The sequence below is a fragment of the Myotis myotis genome, unplaced genomic scaffold (genome assembly GCF_014108235.1).
Source record: "Myotis myotis isolate mMyoMyo1 unplaced genomic scaffold, mMyoMyo1.p scaffold_m19_p_1, whole genome shotgun sequence".
Classification (NCBI taxonomy): domain Eukaryota; kingdom Metazoa; phylum Chordata; class Mammalia; order Chiroptera; family Vespertilionidae; genus Myotis; species Myotis myotis.
In genome coordinates, this window is record NW_023416313.1 from 118,055,373 (window position 1) to 118,083,368 (window position 27,996).

Genomic DNA, 27,996 nt, shown 5'->3' on the forward strand with positions numbered 1-27,996 from the left:
GGAGGTTCAGGGCTCCTGTGGCCTTGGCCACCCTGCTGGCTTGGGGACCAGGGGAGTGCGGGCTGATGTGGACAAAGGCCCAGTGCACAGTCAGACAAACAACACACAGCTGTCTAGAACAGTGATGGTGAACCTTTTGAGCTTGGCATGTCAGCATTTTGAAAAACCCTAACTTAACTCTTGTGCCGTGTCACATATAGAAATTTTTTGATATTTGCAACCATAGTAAAACAAAGACTTGATTTTTGATATTTATTTTATATATTTAAATGCCATTTAGCAAAGAAAAATCAACCAAAAAAATGAGTTCGCGTGTCACCTCTGACTCGCGTGTCATAGGTTTGCCATCACTGGTCTAGAACCTCTGAAGCACCGTTTATCTAGGCCCCATGGAGCCGAGTGTCCCAAACTGCCTGTCCTCTAGTCCTCAGGGGAGCACAGGCATTACAGTGCCCATGGCCTCAGACCCTGCATGCTCCCCAGCCCAACCTGTTGCAGGGCCACACATGCATGCTTGCTTAGCCCTCATCCCATGCAGGTGGAAATGAACTGGCCCCAGACCCTCCTCCATCCCACATGGCCAGGGACTCCATCAATCTGGGCTAGCTCAGCACGTTAAATACTTTCCTTGCAATCTCCCTTAAATAAACCCATCCCCAGAGCAAACCGCCCACCTTGCACTCTGAACATATTCTATTGGCTTCTGCTTTCCAGAGGGTGGAGGGACTCTCTCTTCCTCCGCTCCAGGGAATACCATTTCCCTAAAAGGCCAGTGGGAAACATTTTTCTCTCAACCCTGGGGCAGAGACAAGGGGAGGCCTGACTTGGAGGGACCACCTAGGAACCCTGCCTGCCCCTCCCTTTCCTTTCTTCGCCTTGCTCTTAAGAAGGTTAGGGGTGACTCACCCAAGGTCACAGACCCAGTACCCAGAGTTCTGACACATGTAGGAGGTTGCTCTGGTTTTGATAGCCTAAGGTTTAGGTCCTAAACTAGCTCCAGGGCAGGGGACTGACCTCCCAAACCTGCCTCTGTCCTTGGCCCCTTGTAGTTCTCCAGGCATGGAGTGAGCTGGGGAGATCACAGTTTCTGACTCCACTCTGTCCCAGACCCCTGAAACTTCCTCCCAGCACCCTCCATCCCTGGTGTCCTCAGGTCTTTCTGGCTCTGTGGTCACTCAGACAGTACAAGGGCATGGGAGCAATGGGGCCTAGGCCTGAGCAAGCCTGTCCCTGGCCTGTCAGCGTCTGGGCCAAGGACAATCCTTATACCCAGTACTGGCCATTTTTGAGGGCAGGGTTGGATGTCCTGCAGAACTGCAGAAGCTCTGGGTCCTGATGGCCCCCTAGTGGGGGCCTCTGGCCAGGCACAGCTGTGAGTGGGATGGTTTGGCCAGGCTCCATCTTGCGGAAGGTCTCCGTGTCTCCGTCTCCGGCCAGGCCGTTGCGGGGCTTGGCTGTCAGCACCTGGACGTGGTGCTTGCCTGTCTTATTGCGTTTCCGGAGATAGAAGAGCAGGGGCAAGATGAGTGCCAGGAGCAGGAGGACCAGGCACACGGGGATGATGACACTGAACATGTTGTCCTCGAGGAAGCCCAGGAAGCCCCCTCTGGCCACAGGTGGCACGGGGCTGGAGGCTGTTGGCCGTGGCTCACCAGTTGGAGGGCTGCTCTCTGGCCTCCCTGCTTCTGTCTGAGCAGCCTCAGGGAGACTGAGCAGGGCCACGCTGTAGGACTGGGCCGCATTGTAAGGCTCAGTGGCGAAGTCCAGCGAGGCCACAGCAGGTGGGACACCTCTTGCCCACAGCTCAAGAGTGAGACTGTCACTTGCGGGGCCAGGGGACCTACTCTCTGGCCTGCCTACCTCCAGCCCAAGCCTTCCATCCTCAAGGTCCTGCTGTGTAAACTGCTCCACAGGTTGGCCATCCCTGGGCATACGGACCACACGGCCATGCCGGGGTCCTACCAGGAGCCGGAAACAGGGTACACTGCCTGTGTGGTTGGCCAACTCACCTGCATCTAGGATGGTGGAGTCCAGGCGTAGGGTGGCACCCTGGGGCCACGGCCCACCTGCCCACACATGCAGCAGAGCCCTCACAGTGACATTCACTGTGGCTGATGTATTGGCACCTCTGGCCAGTGCCAGGACATTGAAGTGGTCGTGAGAGGAGGAGAAGTTGGTGAAAGCAAAGACCACCTCACCCTGGTCTACCTGGACCTGGCTGAAGGCTGTGGCTGGCTGCCCTCCCACCAGGAGATGCCCATACTGAGGCCCCTGGGTGAGGTGGTATGTGGCGTCTGGCTCCTCCTGATCTGAAACCACCCGGAGCTGCTGCCGGCTCAGTGAGGAGTGCCCTAAGGCTTGGGGCACCTCTAGGGGTGCCTGTAGCTGCACCTCAATGGTCGATGGCAAGACATCCACGGCCAGGGACATGGACAGGGGTGGACTGGCCCCATCAGACACGCTCAGCTGGAAGATGCCTGCCACACTGCTCCCATTGGCCACGAAGGCTAGCCGCCCTGCATCCACATCGCCCTGGGTGAAGTGCCTCACAGGGCCCGCACTGGCCCCTGCCAGGCTCAGGAAGCCATTGCCGGGTGCTCGTTGCACCTTGAACTCGATCTCCTCGGGAGCTGAGTCTGGGTCCACCACACTCAGCTGGGCCCTGGAGATTGAGGCGTGGGAGCCACGGGTGAGCCGGAGTGGAATGGAGGCCTGTGGCAGAGGTGGCCGCTCATTCACATCTCGCACCGTGATGGTGAAGGCCTCTGAGGTTTGGGGTCCTGCCAAGGGGGCCCCTGCCATCCCCTGGAGGTGGGCATGAAAGCGGAAGCCATCTGGCTGAGTGCCCCCACCACCATGGGCATACACCAGCTGCCCTGAGGCCAGCTGGGACTGTAGGAAGTGGGGCTGCCCAGCATGGAGGGGCTCCTCAGACAGCAGCAGCTGGCCCCAGGCAGGGAACTGTGTGACCTGGAACAGCACATCATGCTCTGGGCGCTGGGATGACAAAACACTGGCCAGGAGGTTGGAGGCGTCAAGGGCAGCCCTGGTAATTTTGGCTCGCTGGCCTTCAGAGACCCAGAGACCTGCAGGTAAAACACAGGCTATTAAGGTTCAGTCCACGCAGGTAAGAGCCATGGACCTTCAGCTGGGGCCCCCAAGGCAAGATTTGCCTCCCCCCTCAGACCAGGTATCCCAGGATGGGGTTCAGAGTTCTCAGGAGGAACAAGGACCATGTCTCCCCTCTGACCTCAAAGCCTCTCTATCTGCCCACCCTCTCTATAACATCCCAGGTCCTGGGGGTTGACCCTCTCTTTAGTCCACTCCTCTCTGGGCCTCTCCTAGTGTCCTCCTAACTTTGCCAGCCTATCATACTGTTCACCTTTGTTCCTCCAGAGACGGCTGGGGCGCTGGGGACAGGCAGCCTCAAAAGATACAGCCACAGCAAGGCTGGTGTCTACATCAGGAGCAGGAGGTGAGGCCAGACGGAGCTTCAGAGTGTCATGGGCCTCCCAGAAGGGCTCAGCAGGCATCTTGTGCTCATATAGAACATTCCCGGCATATACCTGTGGGAGACCACCACCGTTGGAACAAGGCAGGTCCCGCCTCTGTGCCCAGCAGCTCCCTCCCAGGCTGGCATCTCCCTCAGACCATCCCTGTATTATAGTGATAGCCTCCTAGCCTTATTCTAGGCTCTCCCAGTTGTGCCTGTAATGTGCACCTCCCAGAGGTGTCTGTAATGTGCACTCTCACTGTCTCAGGGGCTACCACTAGGCAGTCATATGGCAGACCCAGGCTTTGCCACCTTGGGCAAATCTCTGAGCCTCTGGGGAAAGCAATATTCTACCTTATTTCTCTCAACAGAGGTCTTTCCTCTTTTGCACTGATCCTTGCCCCTCTTGCCTACTGAGTACACCTCTTACCATCTCCCCTTTTTTTCATATGGTGTCAATTTTGCCCCAAATGGATCATTCCTATCATTATGCAGCCATATTATTCTTTCTTCCACCTTAAAGAAAAAACTTGACTTCACTTTTCCCACAAACATTTGCCACCTTCCCCTTGTTGTTCTTTGTAGCAAACTGCAAAAAGAGTAGCTTATACTGCCCAGCTGGCATGGCTCAGTGGTTGAGTGTAGACCTATGAACCAGGAGGTCATGTTCAATTCTTGGTCAGGACACATGCCCGGATTGCGGGCTTGATCCCCAGTAGGGGACGTACTGGAGGCAGCCAATCAATGATTCTTTCCCATCATTGATGTTTCTATCTCTTTTTTCCTTTCCCTTCCTCTCTGAAATCAATAAAAATATATTTTTTTAAAAAATAAAAAATAGCCCACACTCTCCCCATGATGTCCTAAGTGTACTCCACCCAGGCTTTGCTCCTATTCTGGCCAGGGGCACCAGTGGCCTCCGTGTTGTTAGATCTAATGGTGGGTTGTCAGGCCTCATCTTGCCGTGGATGTCATATGTGAGCATCCCTTCCTAATGCAACTTTCTCCAGGATGGCACTCTGTCTTTGTTTTCTTCCTACCTCAGTAGTTGCTTTTTCACAGACTCTTTTGGTCCCTCCTGTTCTTCCCAACATCTATGATTTGGCCTTGAGATTCTTCTCCATCTACAGGCAAGCCCAACTTGCTCTCATTTAGTCCTCAATGCCAGCTATGTGATGATCTGCTTATGTGTACCTCCCACTCAGGCTGCTCTCTCTGGAACCCCAGCCTCTCATATCTACCTGTGTCCTTGGCAGCTTCTTGGGGATGTATAGTGGATATCTCAAACTCTGCATGCACCATGCAGACTCCTGGCCTGCCCCCCTTTCTATCTTCCCAATGCAGAAGATAGCAGCTCTGTTTTTCTAATGGCTCAGGCCAAAGTCTGGCATCATCCCTGACTTCCCTCCTCTTCCCACAGCCCATCATCTGTGGCCTGGATTATGGTGATAGCTCTCCTAACTATGGCCTGCTTTGGCCCCTGCTCCCCTCCTCCTACAATTTATTCTTAATACAAAAACCAGAGTGAGCTTTTAAAAAGTAAGATCATGTCACTCTTGCTCAGATTGTGCAATAGCTTATCATTTGACTACAGAGACCCCATTGTGACCCCATTACCCTTTCGACTTCACCTATGACCACCCTTCTTTAGCAAGTCCAGTCCAGCCAACCTGCTGCTTGCTAGGACTGTCTGCATGTTAAACACCAGGCATATTCTTCATTTCCATAAAGAAGTTCCTCTCCCCTTCTGATCCTAATGTGTTCTCTTGGCTTATCTTTTGTTTTCTCCTTTTAGAAGACACAGAACTATTTTCATTCACTCAGAAGAAAAGGACTTGTGCAATAGCAACATGGAAACTGATTGGTGTGGAAGACTTTAGGAGAGAAGGGTTGTGATGACTGGGGAGCACAGCCTAATTAAAAGAGTGGTTGCTTCTCATCTGATTGCTGTAAGAGGGAACACAGGCCTTTTAAAAAACTGGAAATTAGCTTTCTTTAATTGAAATTTTCTAAAGGTTGTACGTTGACCATTAATTAAAAAAATATTGAATACATTGTGCAGGCTGTTGGCCAGATGTGGCCTGCAAGGACAGCCAGGTGTGACCTTTGGCCTAGGCTGAAGGGTGGGCAGGAAGGAAATGAAGACCCCTGGGAGTGAGGGTGGGAGGCTGAATGCCTGGGCACAGGAACATCATGGGTGGGAGGGGTCTGCTTGAGGGGGGGGCAAATCACAGGCAGAGTGGAGAGGGTCCCCAAGCTCTGGGAGCAAGCAATGTCTTCTAGGGAAAGAAACCTTGGACTAACAGTCAGAAGGCACAATCCTGGCTTTGCTTCTTACTAGCCACATGCTCTGACGTTTCACCTGACCTCTGTGACCTTCAGATTTCTCATATGCAAGATGGGGACGTTCCCTGACCCACCAAGCTCAGAGTATTGTGGGGCAGTGGTGGATGTCAGATATCACCAAGTCTTCCTCAGCCCCCTTCCTCAAGGGCAGATGGGTCTCTGCCATGCTCCTCTGCATGGCACTGCCAGCTCACCCCCTGTTGACTGTTCAACCTGGTCCTTCAGATTACTGGGATGTGGGGAGAAGCACTGTAGGGTGGGGGCAGGGCTCAGGAGGCCTAGTCTATTCCCTCCCACTTCCTGGGCATCTGATGATAAAGGCTCCCAGGGACTCAGGTGCACAGCTGCTGCAGCCTCCAGTCTACTGAATATTTCATTATAGGGAGGGGCAGGAAGAGGGCCATAGCAGAAGCCAGGGCTCCAAGAGAACCAAGAACCCAGGCCTAGTGGATGTTGATATGAGAGACCCAAGAAACCTTTCCCACTACCATTAAAGACTCTCCTTTCCTGAGGCCTAAAAGCTCCCTACCTGCTCTGTCTTTGGGAGAACCAAGGCTGCCCTGGCACCTCTTGCACATAGAAGGGGTGTTAAGTGATGGCTGCTGGTACTGGTACTGTTAGCACAGAGCTCTGTGATCCCAGCAGCCCTGTAGTCTGAGTGTTTACTGTTAGCTTCTGCTGTGTTTTAGGACAGTCAAGCCCTGAAACTGCAGTGATGGACAGATGGCAGCTCCACTCCCCACTGGACCTACTCAGCTGCCTTCTGTCCACTCATGTGCTCCCAGGACCCACTCTGCTTCTTGCTGGCTCCTGACCTGAGACCCAAGCTCATACATCTGTCCACAGGCCCAAATTGTCCAGGGGAAGCCTCCATTCAGGGCTGCCTTCATCTCAAACTCCATCCCCTGAACCAAACAATGCCCCTCACCAGCCACCGGGGTGTACTAATGTCCCCCAACCAGTGCACACTTTCTAGCTCCTAGGGTCCAACTTCATTTTCCTTCTGGAAGCCAAGTCCCAGGACCTGATCCCTGTTCTGAGCTCCTTGACCTCCTGAATCCTTCTCTCTCACCATGGAACACTAAGTCCCATTTGCCTTAAGGGCCTAGTGGCTCCTGGAGAGCAAGGCATGCATGGCCTGGGTCATAAGAGGTTCAGGGAGTGTGCTGCCAACTATGCTGGATCTGGTACCCGTATCCATGTGTGTCCATGGCAGAGTGGGCCACCTAAGATGTGGCTGTAGAGAGTGGAGGCCTTACCTCAGCCTGAGTGAAGTTCATCAGGGCCTCCTCAGTGCTGCCCTGCTGGGTGTGGAATAGCCGGCCAAGCTGGGGGCCCTGCACCACCCAATAGAGCAGATGGTGAGGGTCGGTGCCTGTGCTGGAGGTGGCTCTCAGATTCTGGCTGCTAAGCGGCTGGACAGATCCTATGAGAGGCAAAAAGGGCCTGTCAGACTCAGACCAGGGGCCAGGCAAGGCCTGTGACTTCTGGAGAGGCAGCATGACCCTGGTATGCCACCCATACTTGACAGACCCACCTGGGCAGACAGTTAGTGTTCGGCTGCCCTCCAGTGAAAGGAGTGGCTGCTTCTGGGCCATCACGTGGAAGAAGTGTCCAGGGGAAGTGTGCTTGCCATCAGAGAGGCTGAAGCGGAAGCCTCCATCCAGGGCTCCTGAGGGCAGATGTGGAATTGGGTATCACTGGCCCATGCTGGTACCCTCTCCTCAGGGTGTCCCCACATCTAAGCACCCACCTCTGTGTGAGAACAGCACAAGCCCACTGTCCAGCTGGGCCTGTGTGAAGTTGTGGGCCTCGGTGCCCAGTGTTGCCTGGAGCACTACTCGTCCATTGCTGGGCTGCTCGATGGTGTAGACCAGGTCCTCGGGCTCTGAGTCGCCGTCTGTGCCCTTAAGGGCTGCCACAGGGATGGGCACAGTGCCCCCCTCCCACATCTGAGGACACAGGCCTGTGAAGGTTCTGCCCCCACCAATGGCCATTCTGGGCTTGTCTGCACAAAGGGTCCCACCCTATTCACCTTTCTCTGTTACCCCAGGGACCCCAGGCCCAGGCTCCCTGCTCCCATCTGCCCTAATCCTGACTGTCCCTCAAGGACAGCTCATGTCCCTCTACCTCAGGAAGCTTCCAGCTCTCACTCTCACAGGCTTCTCACCTCCAGAACCCTCCAAACCTGGCCAACAGCACTGCTTAATCTGGTTGTCTCACTGGCAGGGCAGTGAGTCTGGGAAGCAGGGGCTGGGAACAGTAATTTCGCCTGCCCAGGATACTTAGAAATGGGCTCCCCTTCCAGATGAGGGAGGGGATGGGAGGCAGGGACAGCTGGAGAGGCTGATGGTTGGCCACCACCCTGAAGCACTGAAGCAGCACTGGGAATAGGGCAGTCACAAGCCTCAGTGGGTGGGTGAGGCCTGCCTGGATGCGGACTGCCCCTCCCTATGCTCAGAGTGAAGGGGAACCTCCCTCAGCCCTCCTACCTGCCAGCAGGGCAGGATACCATTCCCAGAGTAATGTTACATGCCCTGCTGTGTCAACAACTTGTGAGCAGTATTGGGGAGGGGCTTCCAAACCTGGAGAACTAAGGTCTCTGGGATGCCTGGACTCTCTCTCCCAGCCCCAGCTGACTCCTGCCAGAGCTCTAGAATGAAGACAACTATGGTCGAAGGCTCCTGGCATGAACACAGTGGACAGCACCACCTGGTGGCTGAGCTTCCACACAGTACCACCTGACTATTCCCCGGGGGTGAGGGGTGGGGGACAGGGGATGGGGTAGAGGGACAGCTCTTAGCCTATACCCTACCTTTTGCTGGTCTCCCTACCACTGAGCAGTAGCACATCCTATATCACAAAAATGCCCAGTGCTCATGTCACAGACAGCCTGTCAGCCCTCTTTCGAAGCCTCCCATGTCTTCTGCTGACCTGGAGTCCACACCCTGTCCATCGTTGTCTTGCTGGGTGAAGCCACACCCTTTCTGTTCCACCAATAACTAGTTTTGAGACCGTAGAGAAGTTTTGTCACCTGTCTGGGCTTCAGCTTCCACCTCTGCTGAATTGGGGCACCACTGTTGTGCCCCATGTGGGGGCAGGGACTTGGGGAGCCAAGCTGTGAGATTTACTTTCTGGGGGTGGAAGTGGGGAGCTTAATGGCTCCTCACCTGGAGTCCACCCTTAAGGGCTTGAAAGAACTTTCTTCAGGAATTCTGGTCCTAAGCCATAGAAAAACCCTTCTGTTGAGAGTGAGCCCAGGAAAGAGCAGTGCCAAGTGTGGCCATTCACAAGGTTGCTTCCTGTACTTAAAAGTGTCCAAGAAGAAAACCTCACACCTGTGTTCTATTTTCAGTGCAATAGCTCTTCCCTCTTCCCAACAACCTAGTGAGGCACGTGACATTGTCTCTATTATAAGGAGGAGGAAACTGAGGCTCAGAGAGGGGGAAGCTGTGTGTTGGGCCTTTCTCCAGGAGGGGGTGAGGGTGGGAGATGGTTCTAGAATGCTCTCACCTGCAGGCCTGTGTTTGTGGTGAGGACAGGGGGTTGGTCGTTGACAGGCAGGATGGTGATGGCAAAGGATACGGGACGGCTCTGGCGGTCCATCTCTGAGGCATTAGCCACTAGGATGAAGCTGTCTGTCCGTGTCTCGCTCCCATCATGAACATAGTGGATCAGCTGTTCTTTCACCTGCAGGTCGGCCCAGGCTGGAGGTCAGGCTCAGTACCATTCATGCCCTGCCCTCGGATGGGGGAGGAGACTGAGTCCCTCAGCACTTCAGTTTCTGCAGGTGGAGACAGCCCTTTCTCCCCGAGTAAAGGAATGAAGGAGTGAAGGAAATGGGATCGTCATTTCTATCTACCTGGTGAAGAAGGAATGAGGTAAGGCATCTGAAGCAAACATGCTCTGTAAAGGTGGGCTCCATGCCTCCTCTCTTCACACATCTCCAGACTGGGCACCCCTAGGCTCCCTCACTCTGCCCCCAGAACTGGACTGTACCCCTGGGACCTCCCTGACAGCATACCTCTCTCCAGGAGAAGGTGCTGAGGGTCCTGTTTTGAGGGTCGTCTTCTCTCCGCAGAGCCCCGTGCCAGGGTGACTCTAACACCTGCAGGACAAGGCCTGGCAGCATGGGGAAGTAGGGCCCAGTGATGCGGAGCAGCGGAGGGGCCAGGGTGCAGGTGCCACCCTCAGGAACACTGAAGTTCTGTGCCTCCAGTGGGATGGTGGTGGGCAGCACCTCCAGCTCCATGTGGATACCCTCGAGGGGAGCACCCAGGCCTGAGACCACATCCAGGGAGAAGGTATCACTCCAGAACTCAGGGCGGGAATGCAGGTATAGGACCCTGCCTGCATCCACGGCCTCCTGAGAGAAGCTCTGCACGGGGTCCAAGATGGGTGGCTCGGCTGCAGGGGCGGCATGAGACAACATCACCAGGTAGCCAGCGCTTGGGGGAGTCTTCACTGAGAACACAATCTCTGCAGGTGGCACTGTCTCCTGGGCTGCCTGTTTAACAGAGGGTCACAGGGACTCACCACAGGCATAGGGGAGGCCGTCATGACCTCTGAGACACACTCCCTGAGATGTACACAATCTCACATCCTCAGATTCAGTGACATAGACATATAATTTTACTAAATACTGACGTGTGACTAGGGACACACAATCATCCCACACGTGTGTACACACACACACACACACACACACACACACACACACACATGCTGCCCCGCCTCCACTATTGTCACTTCTCACCACCAGAGAGCGCCCCATCCTTCTTGAGGCACAGACGCTAAGACACTATAGGTTCCGTGGGACTTGCAGACCCTGTCTAGATCCAGGGCTTCTGGATGCTCCCTCACCTGATTGTCCACCCCCAAGTTCACATTCCTGATTCTGTGCCTTTGCCTGGGCCTGTAATATGGTTCCCCCCATTTCCTGCTAATTGAAATCCCAGACTCTTCAAAGCCTGGCTCAAATGCTGCCTCCTCCAGAGCAAAGACAGCCTGATGCCAGATATATAGTCACATTCTGACAAAAGCCCAGACAGCCAGAACCACAAGGGGTTCAGAAATTGACAGTGTAGGAGAATAAGGTCCAGAAAGGGCAAGAGACTGGCTAAGATCACAAAGCAAGTCAGTGGGCCTGCTGGGAAGCCTGTGGTTGCTCTGTGAGGTTCCTGGGGGTTCAGCAGCTCTCTTCAGACCATGAGTCCTAGTCTGAAGTCTGGGAAAAGAGCTGAGGACATGGGAGCCTGAGGACCAGCTAAGCCTGTCTCCAAGGTCTGTAGTCCTCAAAGTTTGTGTCCAAGAAAACCCTCCAGAGAACTTATTGTTACTAGAATACAGATTCTTAGGCTCAATTCTTAGGCTTCAGAGATTTTGTGGCCTGGGAGGGGCCCAGAAACATGCATCGTTAACCACAGCATGTACACATATGGAGGTACACACAATGCACAGGTAGCTTTATGTACAACAGATTCCCCAGAAACTCTTGGGCACACAACATGCATGTGAACAGGAGCATACTCAAGGCATGTACATACACCTGACCCAGAAGCCACCACAGGCATACCGGAAACATCCAAGCACACACAGCATGAAGGCCCATATGCTGCTCATCCCCCAGCCCTTTACCTCCAGCTGATCCTTTCTGATCTTAGTCGCCTCTCCCTGGAAGACATAGACCTTCTTGTGCTGGACCAGGTGCAGTGGGGCCAGTGGCCCTTCTAGGGCTATGGTCACTTGTAGGGTGGCATCTGTGTGCATAGGTCCTGCATCCACAGACAAGGCCAGGGTGTCATGGGGGCTGAGGCTGCCATTGTGGCTATAGAGAACGGCCCCATTCAGCAGATCCTGCTGAAAGAAGGCTGTGGCTGGCTGGCCTGCCCGGAGCAGCTGCCCCCAGTGTGGGCCAGCTGTGACATGATAGTGAACCTCATCCCCACTGCGGATGTCTAGGTTGGTGTCCAGGTGGAGTACAGCTGTGTCAATGGTGCCCTGGCCTCCTTGAGGGACCACGAGGCTAGAGTCATTGGCCACACGGAGGTACGGCTCTGAAGCCTGCACTTCAAGCAGTGTGGTGGCCTGGTGCTGCCCATCAGACACTTGTAGCTGGATCCAGCCACGGTCAGCCCCGGAGTGCACGAATAGTACTCGCTTCTTTCTGAGGTCCTCCTGAGTAAAGCGGTAGATGGGCCGCATGGGGTCATCCACAGCCACAATACTGCCAAAGAGGAGGTCCTTGCGGGTCAGCACCAGTTGGGCATCAGTAAAGCCAGAGTCGGCATCGCTAAAGGCCACGTCATCTGTAGTGAGTAGTCGCTGCCCACCCCGGGCTACATGGAAGATGCGGCTGATGGTCTGCATGGGGGCGTGGTCATTCACGGGCTGGATGGCCACTCGGAAGACACCACGTACCTCTTCCCAGGCCATGCCACCGCTGCCCTCCCCCTGGCGGGTAGCTACAAATGGAATGTCATCTTCTGTGGTCTCAGAGTCATCATGCTGGTACACCAGCCGGCCATGCAGTAGGTCCTCATTAGTAAAGGATGTCACCATGATGGTCTTGTCTTGTGTCCCTTGCCATGCCAACCTCCCATGGCGGGGCCACTCCATGACCTCATAGAGATAGTTGGCACTGTTGAGACTCTTGATGAAGAGGTGGTCAGCGGAGAGGATAGCCTCACCACCTTCAGGGACTGAGAGGAGAACATTGGTGAGGACAGGAGCATCTGGGTCACCACCAATATGGATGGGGAAGGTGTACAGAGGGGAGAAGTGTGGTGGAGCTGTGACACGGAAATGGAAGACATCCTCGACCACCTCTGAGGCACGTGCTGTGGCCCCATAGGTCACCCTACCAGCTTGCAGGTCATCTTGGGTGAAACCCTGACCTTCTGATAGCCGCATGCCCTGGAGTCGCAGATTTCCTTTCCTGGGGGCCTGAACCACTTCATAGTGAAAAGTGGTGGGGCTCAGGCCTGCCTCCTCTATGGTGGCCTCCAAGTGGGCTGTGGTAAGGGCCTCCTGCCGGGTGTTCTGAGTGTGCAGTGGCTCCAGCCGCAGCAGCCACACGGTGGCTCTCTGGACTGTCACAGGGAAGGACAGATTGCTTAGGGTCTCCTGACCCACCTGCACCTCCAGGGTCAGTTTCTCTACCATGTCCTCAGCATGGTGCTGTGGGTCAGTGCTTAGGTACCTCACGCGGCCCTGTTCCACATCCCGCTGGTGAAAGGCCTGTGTGGCCCACCATTCTGCACCCTCTGCCCCGCCTGATCCCTGCTTCTGCAGCTCCCCGAACTGCAGGGCTCCAGTGACTCGGAATAGCACACTCACATCCTGCCCTACAGCATTTGTCTCCACTGACAAGTTGGTGGGCAAGACCAGTGCAGCAGAGCCCTGGGCCAGGCGCAGCCCTGTGTTGTGGCGGATCTGAATGGCTGGCCGGATAGCCACCACCTTCAATGTGGCCAGGGAGCTGGCCTGCAGCCCATCGCTGATCCGGAAGATGAGGTCCTGGGCAGGCCCGCCGCTGTGGACATAGACAAGGCTGCCTGCCTCCAGCTCCCGGCAGGAGAACTCTGTTGCTGGCTCCCCGGGTTTGTCTCGGCGTTCCACGGGGCCACTAGCCAGGAGCTGGAAGGTAAGGTCCTTGCAGGGGGAGTCTGGGTCATAGGCCTGGAAAACCTCAGGCCCCAGTGGCTTCTGTGTGTGTTCCAGGATCACCATGAGGCTGCCATGTGGGAAGATGACACGGGGCGGGTCATTGACAGGGTTTATCTGGACAGGCAGAATGTAAGTTTGGCCCCTCCGAAGGCAGGAGGGCACGGGCCCCTGAGCTGTCACTGACACCTCCAGCACCAGCTGGTCGGAGGTGTCCTCAGAGCCATTGTGGACAAAGCGGGCCTTGCGGTTCACCACATCTAGGAGAGTGAACATTTGCCGAGTCCGCGCACCCGGAATGTCCAGCTCTAGCTTGCCGTGGCGTGGCCCGCGGCTCACACTGAACAGCACCTGGGATTTGCGCAGTTCAGCCTCTCTCAGGTCCAGGGTGGGTTGCACATGCCGCCATTCAAGCCAGGCTGTGCCACCCTCGGCCACTACCAAGGGGCTGATGGTCAGCAGTTGGGTGAAATTGTCAAAGATAGGAGGCAGCCCAGATTCAGGCACACAGGGCTCAGGCAGCTCCATGGCTGGCCAAACTTCAGGTGCCAGGGTGGAGAAAACTTCGTAGGGGCCATAAGCATCCTCTTCGTATTCATCTTCCTCAGGCTTGCAGCCGGCCACCATGTTTCGAGTCAGCCAAGCCTCCCGGAGCCCCCACCTCTGGCCATTGATGCTGAGGTCCTCCATGCAGCCCAGTAGGGAGACACTGACAGCCCCCGCGGCCAGGCCCAGGCGGTGTTCCTGAAGGTGGTGAGAGGCCTCTGCATCTAGCCCCCCGAGGAGAAGACTACCACGTGGCTCCAGGTAGCTGAGGACCCCACGGTTGGAAGTACGTGTTGGGTACTGGTCCACGGAGATTTCCAGCTGGTGAGCATCCATGTGGACACTGACCTCGTGGGGCTGTCCATCGGCCACAGGCACACTGTTGTGGAGCAATACAGTGCCCTTGCCTTTCTCGACCACAGCTCGCAGGTGGCCCTCAAATATATCCAAGTAGATGAAGTCACCACGCTGACTGCCTGCCTGGAAGGCCAGGGGTGCCTGCTGGCTCCTTGTGATGAGTGTAAACTCTAGGGTGCCTTCATTCCGAGTGCTCCAAGGAGGGAAGGCTGCCAGTGAGTGGGGCCCAGAGAAGCCCAGGGCCACATCATCACCAGCAGAAAACTCTTCAGCACAGCCCTCATGCACATCTGGGGTTAGTGGCTGAAGGAGGCTGTGGCCATTGAGGGTGGCTGCATGGAGGCAACCCCTCAGAGGTCGGCTGGTTCCCCTCAAGTAGGGCAGGCCCAGGCTTCCAGTGCCCCCCACAAAGAGTCCATAGGGGACCTTCAGAGGCCCCCCTGCGACTGGGGTGGAAGTGTTGAGGAGCCCATCCACTGACAACGAGGCCCAGCCATCTGATATCATTAGCCCCACTGTGTGGAGGACGGAGTCACTCAGCAGCATCTCCGATGGGGTCTGCAGCTTCAGTTCCTCCTGGCCTAGGACAAGTCTGACCTGAGGAGAGATGGGGAATAGGGGAGGCAGCCCTGTGAATCTACCAGTTTTGCTGGAAAAGCATAGTTGGTCCCTAGGGCCTAGGACAAGGTCTTCTCATGCCACTCTCTCTCCTTTCTGTCATCTCTTATTTTCTAAACATTCACCAGAGTGATCCCTATGAGGCCTGGATAGCCTCTGGTCTCTGATATGAGTCAGATGTGGTCCCTATCCACAAATAACTGATATCTAGAGGATGCTCTCCTAGACATTCAATCTGGGTTAAAAAAAATTTGTTCCCTCTTTCCTTGGCTGGGAGATGCTAGAAAAATTACTTTGGAATATAAAAGATTTCATCATGGGCACCTGGGAACCCCTGCTGAGGGCCCTCAGTGGGGCAAACATGGAGGGTTACCAAAGCAGCCAGGCTCACTATTCAGGGATGGGGAGCCCAACCAGAGGTTCTGCATTGTGAAGGTTTAGTAAGAAAAGCTCCATGACCTAAAGTGAGGGGAGATCCTAGGGAGAGAAGAGGGACATGGTTTTGACTGCAGGACATTGACACCAAAACTGACTCTGGTGCAGTGCTCCCACAACCAGAAGGCAGAACAGGTCTTGGCAGAGTAGGGGAACTGAAAGGGCAGAGCACTATTAATAAGACCTTGGCAGTCCAAGTAGGGAGCACCTCTGTAGGGGTGTGGCCTTATTGCATCTGGCCGAGAGGAAGGGTATCAGGACCAGGCTATAACCAGGCCAGGTTTAACAGTGATATCTTATGGCAGTGAGAAGCAATGGCAGCAGCAGATGGATTGATGGGTGATCAGGCCATGGTCCTCTCCTCAGTGTGGCCTGGAATCAGCTGACTCTCATTTGGACTAAGACCTTGGGTTCTCAAACTCTTCATGGTTAGGGAGAAGCCTCAAGAGAGAGCCAGAGGAATCCTTGCTAATATAGCTTGTAGTGACTTGAAGGATTAAATGGAAAAAAGAGGAAGCTGTGGCAGTACTGTTGTTGCCATCATCTACAGACATGATTGTTGCTATGCAGAGCCCAGGTGATCACTGGGTGGGGTTGGGGGTAGGGGGAGGGAGAAATGTCCATGCTGAGACTTCAAGGAGAGACTAGTGTTAGGTGCAGGGGGTTGGTGAGACAGGCATGAGGCACAGGGATTGGAGTGAGAAAACACCTGGCAGCAAGAGACCATAGATAACCAGGGAACTGAAAGCCATTGGAGTAGTCAGCATCTAAAGGCCAGCTAGAGTTGTGGTAAGAAGTGAGGTTGGAGAACAGGAGGGCAGAGCAAGTTCATGACAGACTCACAGCTTCTGGGATTCAGTTGTCCATCTCACAGTGGAGAACTTGAGACCCCAAGGTGAAAATGACTTGCACAAGGTCACATAGCTGGTTAGGGGCCATTGAAAGCTAGAGTTCAGCAGGGAGATGTCACTGACCTGCAGGCGTCCAGAATTGAGCTGCAGGAGGAGGTGGTCAGCTGGGCCTGCTGCCAAGAGAAGCAGGGCTTCACGCTGGGATGTGGAGAACTGTAGCTGTAGGTCTATGTTGGTCAGAACTGTGGCCACTAACACCTCCAGGTGGTTCTCACCAAAGAAGGAGGCTGTGTGAGAGAGGGAGTTTTAGTCAAGTCTCAGACCCTTGCCTGGAGGAGGACAGGTGCTACAGAGTGAATATGTGTGCTGTAGGGAACAGTTTCATGCTGGCGCACCCTCATGGTCTTCCAGATGGCTGTCCCATGGGCCTCAGCCAGATCCCAGTACCTGCTTGGTCCTGGCCCCAGAAGGTACCCAGTCTAGATTTTGCCTCTGAAGAAGGCCCAATCCAGCAATTTCAAGCAACTCAGGTCTCCTCTTCAGAGGTTCCTGGGGCCAGGGTCCTCTACTAGCAATGGCTCTCTTCCCCTCAGCCCCAGCAGAATCTGGGTCTGGCCCCTTCTTGGCCCAAAGGAAAACCATCACTGGTGTGATCACCTCTCTGGTGGTCCAGACTGGAGTTCCAGAAGAATCACCTTTACCCTCAACTGATCCCTGTTCAAATTTCTTCTCCTAAGTACCCTTACACTTTGGCCACTTTGCATGCTATGCCCCACCTCCGTGGGTTGGCTGGGGCCTGGTGGTGTGGCTGTCAGGCAGCTCACCCATCTTTGCTTTTCTCTTGGGCCATGCTCCCAGCTGCTTTTGGGGGTGGGCAGAGGCAGCTTGTTTGGTCTGAGTCCATAGAGAAGCAAAAGTTCTAAGGCCAGATGGAGGCCATGTGCAGTGCTAGACCCCAAATGGGCCAAAACTTCCTGCATCACCCCATGCTGCATCCTGTGGTAGAGCTATTACTGGTCCCTGGTGAGCAGTCAGATCCGGTCCCATTGTTTGCAAGCCAGGGATGACAACAGCTGAGTTCTCTAAGGCAGGGTCTGAGGCTGAAGACAAGGCTTGGGAGGAGCTGAGGGGCTGCTGGGCAGGCCAGTGGGCCTCCCAAAGCAGCAGCGGCTTCATAGGGTTAGTGGTCACTGTCCAGGGTCCTTTTTGTCCCATGCTGGGACACCTCCTCTTTTTAAGTTGCCACCTCCTTCCAGGCAGTTTCCTCAAATTAGCCTCTCTTGCCCTCCAACTTGCTGCTACAATTTCTGGTCTATTCCTTGATGGAGATTAGGGCCAAAAATAACTTTGAATCTGTCCCCCAGATGTCCAAGGCTGGGAGAGGCAGACAGTAATGGTTTAAAAAGATGATTCATCCCTGTTAGGCTTCCCTTAAACCCCATGCGAGTGAATAAAGGCTGATGGCTTGATAGGGATGGTCTAGCATTGACTATATACCTACTAGTCCACGGCCAACCTGAACCAGCTGATGTGTGCCTGAAAAAATAGCCACTGGAGGAGTCAGAGGCATGTATGCCCTACGGGAAGCCAGCACTATGTGAGGGAGGTCCAAGGATAATGCTCTTCCACTTGGGCTGAGCTTACAATCCTTATAGTCATCTCCTTTGCTGGCACTTGCTGGAAACACAGGAGCCTTTGATTGGGTAGGTAAAGGAGTCAAATAAGAACTTCAAAACCACCTGAGAACGTGGCCCAGTAAGCCCAGCAAGGCCAACAGACCTTGGTGCTGGTAAGGGACAGGTCAGGGGACCTGTGGGTAACTTACCTGCAAGGACATTGATTCTTAATAACAAAATGCAGCACACTACACTGAGTGCACACACAGCTGCAGAGGTTGGGGCACGTGGCCCCTGCAGAACAGGGCCAGCATGGTGGTAGGCCAGCGCTCATAGCAGCTGGCAATAGCTGGTTGTAAATTTTTAGGGATATTGTTAGCCAGGTGATGTTGCATGGTGAGAATATTTATACCATGATGTAAAGAGGCCAAAACCACAAATCAGGGCTCACTCTCTCCCAGAGAACCTGTGGCTGAACATTTACCTGCCTACCACCCACAGAGAGAGGGCCCAGTTCTCTCCCATGTGTGGGAATGAACCCAAACACCCATCGGTACTCCCTTTTGCTAAAGGTGGATATAAATCTATTGGGGCCTGGCCGGTGTGGCTCAATGGTTGAGCATTGGCCAGGAGGTCATGGTTTGATTCCTGATCAGGGCACATACTAGGGTTGTAGGCTCAATCCCCAGTGTGGGGCATGTAGGAGGCAGCTGATTAATGATTCTCTCTCATCATTGATGTTTCCATCTCTCTCTCCCTCTCCCTTCCTTTCTGAAATCAATAAAAATATATTAAAATATATTTTAAAAAAATAAATATGCTGGGGCATGATCAAGGTCAGGGCTCTGGATTAAGCAGGAATTGAAATAGATGGCTGGCTCTAACCAACCTGCCTCCAGTGCCCTCCCAGCAGCCAGTTTGGCCTGGTTCTCCAGGCCCAAGTGGGAGGGCAGCAGGATGTACTAGTAGAGGTACTTTCCAGAGGGCTGGAGTCTGAATGGGCTCATTGAGGGGCTGGACCCTGCTGTTTCCAGTGGGGCCAGGCAGGGAAAGGCTCACACAGCAGCCTTGTGCTATGCTGGGAGTTCACAGGCCAGGCAGCCCCTCCACCCAACAGAGGCTTCTGAGGCCTTGCTGGCCAGGGTTTTGGAAACTCTGACAGTCCCCCCTCCACCCCCACCTCACTGCCTCTACTTTCTGTTCTTCTTCTGCCCCTTACTGTCTCTGATGGCTGCAGATGCAAGAACCTAGAATCTCTGTCCTGGGGAGGGGGCAGTTGGAGAGGGAATTTGAATGAATAGGTGGTACAGGATAAAGAAGTAATGAGCTAGAAGTCAATCCCCAAGGGCTTCCCGGGGGAGATAAAGGTGGCGTAGAGGAGCAGAGAGGAAGGGGAATGGGAAGCAAGGACAAGGACAAGTGAGAGACCAGCAGGAATATATAGGCTCCAGAATGTTGAAGACAGAGGAGAGTAGAAGGAAAGGTAACATGACTAAATTGGGCTTAGTGGCTGCTGGGGGATTTGGGTGATCCGGGAGGAGAGGAGGAATTAGAAATGTCTGGAGACCTCCCCTTGATTCTCTTGGGTCAAGAAGACCCATGATTCATCAAAATACCAGCTCAGGCCTGCAGCAGCTGGAGAAGGGCCCATGCTAGGGTTGGAGGCTTGATCCCCAGTGTGTGCTGTACAGGAGGCCTCCTGGTCACCATTTTGTAAAATGAGCACTCCTTCCAATCCTTCCTCCTCCTGTCTGTTGGAATTATTCCTGGAGGTCCCTCCCCCCTCCAGAGGTTTGCTCTCTAATATGGATGTGCAGAGGGTTCATGCTGTGGGCTGCCGGAGTGGTGCCAAGCTTTCAGAATGGTGGGAGCAGGATGCTCCACAGGGTCAGGGGGATAAGTGAAGGAGCAAGAAGAATCCCATATGTATGAGTTTCTCTGCCTAGAAGAAGGAAGATAGGTGAGTGTCCAGAGTAATACAGATGTGTATTTGCATGTGTGTGCAAGTGTGTGGGTGGCTGCTGGGGGTATGTTTTGGATTTGCATAAGGCTGCACGTTTGTGTATGTGTGTGTGTGCGTGCGTGCGTGTGTGCGTGCGTGCGTGCGTGTGTGTGTGTGTGTGTGTGTGTGTGTGTGCTGGGAGCTGCCAGGACAGAACAGTGATTGTGCCTAGGCCTGTCTTGCCCCTCAGTGCCCACCCACAATGACTTGGCTGGGCCTGGCTCTGTGAAAGGGGCCCTGTGTTCCTGGAGGCTTTCTGCCCCTCCTCCCTGGCGCCCATCCATCTAAGTCTTAGATTCTAAGAGGTTTACTGAAGGTGGAGAAGGCCCATAACATCCCACCCTTCCTGCCCATGAACAGGGCACTGCTGACTGTGCCCAGGGCTGGGCAGCTCCATTCCTCTTCCTGAGACAAGGGCTGGGAGCACAGAAAGAGCTTGTGTCCTTCCCTACCAAGCCCCTTCTCACACGGGGAGATGAAGCCTAGGCCAAGGGACCCTAGCAAGCCACCCTCTAGCAGGGCACAGGTTATGTGGGCATCTTCTGGCTCCCTGGGGGGCACTCCTGCGACATTTATGAATGGGAACCTGGCTCCTGCTCTGCAGGGAGTGGTGGGGAGGATCCTAAACCTGAGGCTTACTTCCATGGTGATGCCCAAGTGTCTGCCTGTCAATAGGCTCTTGTGACATGGGGCAGAGTATGTGCACATCAGGCTGTCGACCACTTCCCAGGCTAGGGACAGGTTTCAAATATGGTGCCTTTCCAGTCGGGCATGGGGATGGGGGGGGGTGTGGGCTGCTGCAGACCCTGCTCCTTCTGAGTCCTTAGGAATAGGCTAGCCAGCCTGTCTCTCCCTCTGTCTGTCCCATCTCTCCTTATCTCTGTCCTGGCTCTTCAGCCACCCTGCTGCCTGTCTCTGCCTCTGTTTTCCCTCATCTCTCCCTCTCTTAGCCTTTGCCTCCCCTCTTCCCTTTGCCCCATCCTGGTTGTATCTTAGAACATCACCCTTGCTCCAGAACAGTCTAAAGAGTCTGGCCTGGGGCCTCTTGCCTTCTCAGTCTGGTTCCCACTTCCTGGGTTGTGGGGACCACAAAATTCTCTGTAGCCCTGCCTGCAGTAGGGGGACTTGGCTTCCATTTCTTTGAACACCCAAGGCCCCAGAGGAGAAGCAATTTGACAGAGAAAAGCAGAAAGCCTGCAGTGCTGGCCCTGCCACCTGTCTGGGCACCCCCACCCCCACCTCACGCCTCCCTGGCAATTGATTCCTTGTGCCTGCTCCTGCCACATTCCTGGTCGCTTGGGGGCAGCCAGGCAGCCCCACAGCCAGCATGCGTCATGGGCAGCAGCAGCATTCCTGGGTGTTTGCTGCTGTCTGACTTTATAAGGGAGAAAGTTTGGGAGCTGAGAGCTGCTGGGCAGGATGGCCAGTGGGGAGTGCCTAGGCGCACAGTCAAGTGTGGGTGGTGTGAGACCTGGACATGTGTTGTTGAGGAAGGACTTATTGGTACAGAGACAGAGCAGGAGCTGAGAGATGGATGGTGAGAGAAGGCAGAACCATATTCATTCATCCACAAATACAATACTGAAATGATAGGGATGTAGAGGGAGAACCAACCGAGGAAAGACAGAAAGCCTGAGAAAGATATTAAAACTGAGAATGGGCCCTAGCAAGTTTGGCTCAGTGGATAGAGCATTGTCCTGCGGACTTGAAGGGTTCGATTCTGGTCAAGGACACATACCTCGGTTGCAGGCTCGATCCCGGCCTTGCATGTGGGAGGAAACCAGATGATGCGTCTCTCTCTATCTCCCCCTTTCCACTCTCTAAAAGTCAATGGAAAAAGATCCTCAAGTGAGGATTAACAATGAAAACAAAACAAAACACACCTGAGAATGGAAAATAAAGACCCTTCCTCCACAAAGACTGAACTCAGGGATCCAGACTGAGGCCTGAGGGAGATGGGGAAGGAAAAACCCAAGAGAGTTGGAGAAGGCAGGATATCGGCAGTGAGCCTGCTGCTGTGGACAGGAGCAAGGAGGATGAGGAGGGGACAACCCGCAAGCCAGTTGGAGACTGAGGGGTTCCTGCTCTAGGTGAAGCTGTACTCTTCCACTACGGGTGACAAATCCTGGTTCCAGATTCAGGGTAGGGAGGGACTAAGGCTGGGAGATTCCCCCTGGGGATTCTGAAGAGTGGGGTATTCTGAGAGTGCCAAAGCAAGGGTGAAGGGTCCTTTGTCTTCATGGGTGTGTTTGTGAATGGCCCTGTGTGAGAGCAGGGATGGACCAGGTGTCCTTCCCCTGTAGCTGGGCCCTCCCTGAGGTCACCTCAAGCCAGATCCCCAGTATTCTGCTGCCCAAGCCAGGGAACCTCTAATGAGGCTGGGGTAGGAAAGTTCCCTCTGATTTAGAACCTGATGGGGCTGATATTCCCTATGCTGCTCCCTCCCATTGCAGAGCTGGGAGAGAAAATGTACGGGTATGAGAACTCAGTCCCATGGAGCAGCGCAGACCCTAACCCTTGCACAGTGGATAGCGGTGGAAGTGAGTGCAGAACAAGAGAGGATTTGGTGTGGTGGGCCCAGCCTGTCTCTGAATACTGAACCTGCCAGGGCTGGCTGCCTGGAAGATGCTCATGCACCTGGCACCCTCAGTGCTTACTACCTGTGTCCTTGGTTCCAGATGGAGTCCATAACCCAGCGCCATTCAAGCACCCTCAAGGCACGAACATAGGAACAACAGTAGATTAGTTCAAAGTCATGGGGAACTTAAAACAGCGGCCATTCCTGTTCCTCTCAGGAGACAACAGCTTGTCCCAGTATACAGAGTGTGGGAATCACTGAGAGCAGGCTGTTGGAGAGGCTCCTGTACTTGTGGGCAAACCCCTATCTTTACATCTCAACACTACAGAGACCTCAGCTGTGGTCCCCATTCCTCCTCACTTGGAGAACGCTTAACCACAAGACTCACTCTCAGGGTACTTGACCTTGTGTTTGGTTGCCAAGGAGTACAGGGCAGGACAATGGCTTCCTCAGTTATTGGCTGAGCCCTGACCCTGGTCACTGGCCTCAGCTACTGGTCTTCTAACCAAGCACCTGGAGGCCACCCATACCAAGGGCCATACACTGAGGAACATGTCCAATTTAGGAACCCCTCTGGAAGGTGAGTGCCTCTGGGGAGGAAGCAGGGGACTAGTGGAGTAAGATACAGAGATTGGTCCACAGACAATGATCAGGCAGAGTTGGTGCCCTGGGCTCCCAGCCATGTGTTCCTACCCTGGGGCCATGTGGGACACAGAGGAAGTGGGAGAGAAAATGAAAGGTTTTGCTGGAAGAAGCAGCCCAGAGTCCACCCAGGCTGGAAGGCTGGGGCAGGAGGAAGCAGGGCCCTCAGTGGAGTCTTTGTGGAAGCCTGCTGTTCTCCAAGCCAGAACATGAAGGGGTGGGGCTTCTGTGGTTTGAAGCAATTCAGAAAGGCCTTTTCTTGTCCTGTGATTTTCCTCCTTATAAAGGGAGGATTTCTAGGCCCTCATCCATATTCCCTTTCCCCTAGCTTTCCTGGCCCTGGAGGGAATATGGGTCCCTCATCTCAGTTGACCAGGCTGAGGTAGGGGCTCTGGAGAGAAGAAAGAGTGAAGGAGCTTGCCTGGCATCTGGCCTGCCCAGCCCTCACCTCCAGCAGGGTCCCCGTGAGATTGCTCTCATTTTACAAGTGTGAAAACTGAGGCAAGGAAGATAGTTACCTGTGCTAGGGCATAAAGAGCAGCCATGGAATGGGATTCAAGACCTTGTTGGTGTGCTTCCTGAGCCTGGTACTGTAGGTGTCAGGGTGGGGTATGCACATAGAAGGGGGTGTTGATTGCTATGTGTGACTTAGAAGTGGAGCATCTGCCTGAGTGTGAGAACTGGCCCCCTGCCTGGGAAAGACACACTTTTTCCCTTCCTGTCCTTAAGACTCCCTCTTTCAGGGTTGGGGGTAGTTGAGGGGGGAGGGAGTGAGGGAAGGGGAGAGCATGGTTTGGCAGCTGGCCTCTCCCAGCATGGCTGGCTGGGGTCTGGCTTTGGGTCTTCAGGGCTGGCTGAGAATGACACGTTCCAGAAAATAGTGATAAGTGAGTCAGCACTGAAGAAGGTCCCTCTCTGATCCACCAGCCCATAGAGGTCTTAGAGGTCATGGAAGAGGCTGGAGAGGTGGGAAGTGTGGTTCCACTCAGGGTGAGAAGCCTGCCTTCAGGAGGCTGAGGGGCCATCCCTTCTGTCAGAATCCTTTCTGCTCTGGGATGAGAAATCACTGAGGGAAGGCTGTTGGAGAGGTGTCTCAGGGCTTTTCTGAGCCTGGCAGACGGCTTGGAGACAGTGAATGTTAGCTGGGATGGGGGAACAGTGTAAGCCAGACAGAGGTCTGGACCAACTTGACCAACTTGTGCTCAATAGGCTATGTGCCTTAGAGAAGACGCCACTATCTTTGCCTTAGTCCTCCCAACTGAAATATAGGGAAGGGAGGTAGGATGACCCCACAGACAGAGGTTCCATGTCCAGGAGACCTGGGGGAAGCAGAGGCTTGGGTCAGGAACCCACACACACACTATACTCAGAGCCACATGCTGCCATACCCTCTCTGGCCTCAGTTTTCCCATCTGTGAAAAGGGACTTAGGTGTGGAGACTGACACATACACCTAAGCCCTGGCCAGATCAGCCTAGCCCAGCCCAAGAGGAACTGCTGGTGTAGAGGTGTGGTCACTACAGTGGATACAGCAGAATTCACCTCTGACCTAAGGGATGACAGGCCTGACCAGGCTGGAAATTCTTGAGAACAGGGCCCAGAGCCTGTGTCCTGTGCCTGGGGCATCTATCATCCAGGAGGACTAGACACATGTACTGACAGAGGAAGTACCAGCACCTAAGGGAATACAAAGATTAAATGAGGAAGCATTTGGCTCATATGAGGGATTTTCTATTGGCAGAGCTGACAGCAGATAGGCAGAACAGCAAGCTCTCATACTGGTGTTGTGCTGCCAGGAGGGTGTGACCTGTGAGGGTGGACCAGGTAACCTAAGTGTCCTTGCTAGTGGCCTCTTTGCCAACCAGGTACCCCAGAGATCCCCAGACTGAGTCCCCCCACGACAGGCCTGAATCCTCTTGGCATAGGTCCCTACCTAGCATGCTCACTAATTCTGTAACCCCTATCAGTACCTCCACGCTGTGCCCATACTACCACATTCTCTGGTCCATCTCTCTTTCCTGGCCTCAGGTACCACCTCTTTGCTATGGTACCCAATCTCTGTCTCTGGCACTGCCAATGACCTCTAGACATCTACACCAGAAACAACCCTAGGAACCCCCAAGCCCACCCATCTCAAGCCAGAGTCAGTGTCATCTCTGCTCCCATCCAGTGAAGGTCCCACCACCCACCCACTGCTAGGCAGAAATCTAAAAGTTGTTTCAGACATTCTTTCTCCTCCCTCCTTATGGACACCCATCCTACTTTTAAATTCTCCTTCAAATTCATCTCCCCCTCTTGCTCCTCTGTGCTATCCTGCAAAGCAGATGGCCACCATCAATTGCCTGGCTTAATAAATTTTCTGCCTTGTTTTGCTAATAGCAGCCACAGTTAACCTAAAATGAAAGTCACTCCATCATCCTTCTTTGCCTGGAAGACTTTGATGGCTTCCCATTGCCCCATGATCAAACCTCAACCCACCAGTGCAGCACTGATGTGAGGTGCTGTGTGACCTTGCTCCTGATCCACAGGCTTTCCTGTGCACCTCCCTTGAACACCCCACGTGCCACCCTTACCAGACCTTGGCTGTTTTCCATCCATACCTGTCAGGTTCTTACTCCCAGCCTCTGCTCAAGGCCTTCTACGTGGTGAGCTCTTCTTTCTTCTCTGCCTGTGAAATGCCCTCATGCTCCTTCATAAAAGTTCTCCTCATCCTTCCCCACAGCCCAAAGCTCCTCTGCACTGGGGGTGCAAAGACACTCCACTGTGGCTTGGCGAGTTGTGTCACTGTCACTTCTCTCCATGAACACTATGAGTCTTGGGATAAGACTGGCTGCTTGGTGAAGGGAGATGGGAAGAAAGGAGGACGGGCCCAGGAGGATGAGAGGGGCAGCCATATTCCCTAGTGGACTGCTGGCAAGGATGGCACCTGGGGGCTTGACCAGCTCTACCCAACCTGTCTCACCTCCAGGCTTCTTTCTAGTCCCTCTTTGTCTTTTAGGGCCCCAGTGACCAGAGGCAGGGGCCTGCACACAATGTCCCCACCCTGCCCCAGCCAGGGAGTGCTTTTCTGGGCCTGTGGTAACAGAGTCTGGTGCTTGTTTTTAAAGAAAATAGAATCAGAGTCCCTATTTATAGCTGGAGTCCATAGCACAGACAGGAGATAGATGGGGTTTGAGGCTGTGCAGGCTCCAAACAGGCGGGGGAAAGGCGGGGAGGAGGAAAGGGGCCTCCAAGGCCCTGTCCTTACCCCCCCACCCCCCTTCTCAGCTGCTAAGGAAGTGCCTGTGGGATCTTGACACTCCCGGGGACAGGATATAGCTGTGTTTTTGGACAGGGGAAGGAGGGGACTTGGTTGAGGGAGATGGAAACTTTTTCTTTGAATTGGTCCCTGGAGCCCAGAGTCTCTGTGGGAATGGGTGGAGGTGAGGTGTGTCATGTCTACTGGGAAGGCAGAGAAGAACCTGTGGAGGTGCCAGCTGCAGAGGGAGCACTTTGGACTGCCACCACAACTAGGTAAAGGAAGAACAGAGCAAGGCCAGAGAGATGGGGCTGACAGAGGCAGAGAGAGAGACAGGGATGGGGGAAAGTTCGGCAGCTCAGTTGGTTCTGTGGAAGGGACATAGAGAGAGCAAGGAAAGGTTTGAAGTGGGGGCTTCTGTCCCACAAAAAGTCTTCCTGGTGCTCTGGGCAGAGTGGTCACAGTCTGAGTTGGATCCAGTGAGGAAAGGCAGTAATTGAACATCTCTGTATCCTTCAGCTCAGAAAGCCAAGCCATGCTCACTCCTACCCTGCAGGGCTCACCAGACCTTGGGCTGTTTTCCATCCATTGCCTGGAGACCCTCTGTTCCTGGCAATATGCTGTGGAAGCAGGGCCGATGCAGATGGGCTTTGTCACCAAAATCCCTGAAGGACTGTCCTGGCAGATGGGGCAGGGTAATGCCAGGATCATTAGGGGCAGGTCTGGGCTCTGGATTGCTAGGGGGTGAGTTCCTTAGGCCTGGAGGCCCTAGCCTGAACTCACACCTGCTGCCAGCCTCTATTCTGACTCCTCCCTCATTTGGACCTTTGGGGGCTGCAGCCTGAGGTATGTGTCATGGAGACTTAGCCACACTGGTGACTCAGACAGTTAAAAAAGGAAGCAGCTCCAAGCGGTGACTCAGCTGCCTCTGGAGGGGCTGGGTGGGTCTAGCTGGTACAAGACGGGGTGGTCTGGGTTTATTTTTGGCAGGGTGGGGCTGGAGTCAGATGGTGTAAGATGGGAAGGGGGGATGGAGAGAAGCTGCTACTCTCATTCCAGGAGAGCCCCAGGGCTTTGTGCCACAGAGAAAATCGGTTTCCCAATGCCTGGGAGCTCTGGCAGGCTGGGCTGCCTCTCAGTCCTGTCCCAGGCCCAGCCTACCTTGTTATGTGGCCCAGAACAAGCATCTGGCTCTGTCTGGACAGAAGCAGAGTCTCTTGTCCTGTTCCTAAGAGGCTTGAGCTCAGAATTTTAGAATTGACCTTGAAGGATGAAGATCCTACACAGAGACCCAGAGAGGAACAGAAGTCTGACTAAGGCCACCCAGGTCCCTACAACTTCTCCCCTTCCCCAGGGCTGTCAACAGTTGAAGAGACAGGCTCCCATCTGAGTACAGAAGTACCCCCTTATTCGTGGTTTTGCTTTCTGTGGTTTCATGGTAAACCATGGTCTGAAAATATTAAATGGAAATTCCAGAAATAATTCATAAGTTTTAAATTGTGTACCATTCTGAATAGTGTGATGGATCATCACTTTGTCCAGCATCTCTCCACACTGTATGTGCCCCCCACCTCTTTATCACTTAGTAGCTGGCTCAATGATCAGATCAG

The 27,996-nt window shown here is 54.1% G+C and overlaps 1 protein-coding gene across 1 annotated transcript in view; it reads right to left on the minus strand.

The window, feature by feature from the left end:
- Window positions 1-265: 265 nt before the first annotated feature.
- The window catches only part of CSPG4 (chondroitin sulfate proteoglycan 4), a 36,078-nt gene continuing 8,347 nt past the window's right edge, over window positions 266-27,996 (minus strand). The window contains exons 2-10 of the mRNA XM_036349697.1: window positions 16,435-16,598; window positions 11,477-15,004; window positions 9,864-10,346; window positions 9,353-9,529; window positions 7,593-7,791; window positions 7,377-7,511; window positions 7,099-7,265; window positions 3,383-3,566; window positions 266-3,086 (exon numbers count right to left, since the gene is read on the minus strand). Coding sequence (XP_036205590.1) covers window positions 1,264-3,086; window positions 3,383-3,566; window positions 7,099-7,265; window positions 7,377-7,511; window positions 7,593-7,791; window positions 9,353-9,529; window positions 9,864-10,346; window positions 11,477-15,004; window positions 16,435-16,598 — 6,860 coding nt within the window. The 3' untranslated portion in view covers window positions 266-1,263. The remainder of the gene's footprint in view (window positions 3,087-3,382; window positions 3,567-7,098; window positions 7,266-7,376; window positions 7,512-7,592; window positions 7,792-9,352; window positions 9,530-9,863; window positions 10,347-11,476; window positions 15,005-16,434; window positions 16,599-27,996) is intronic.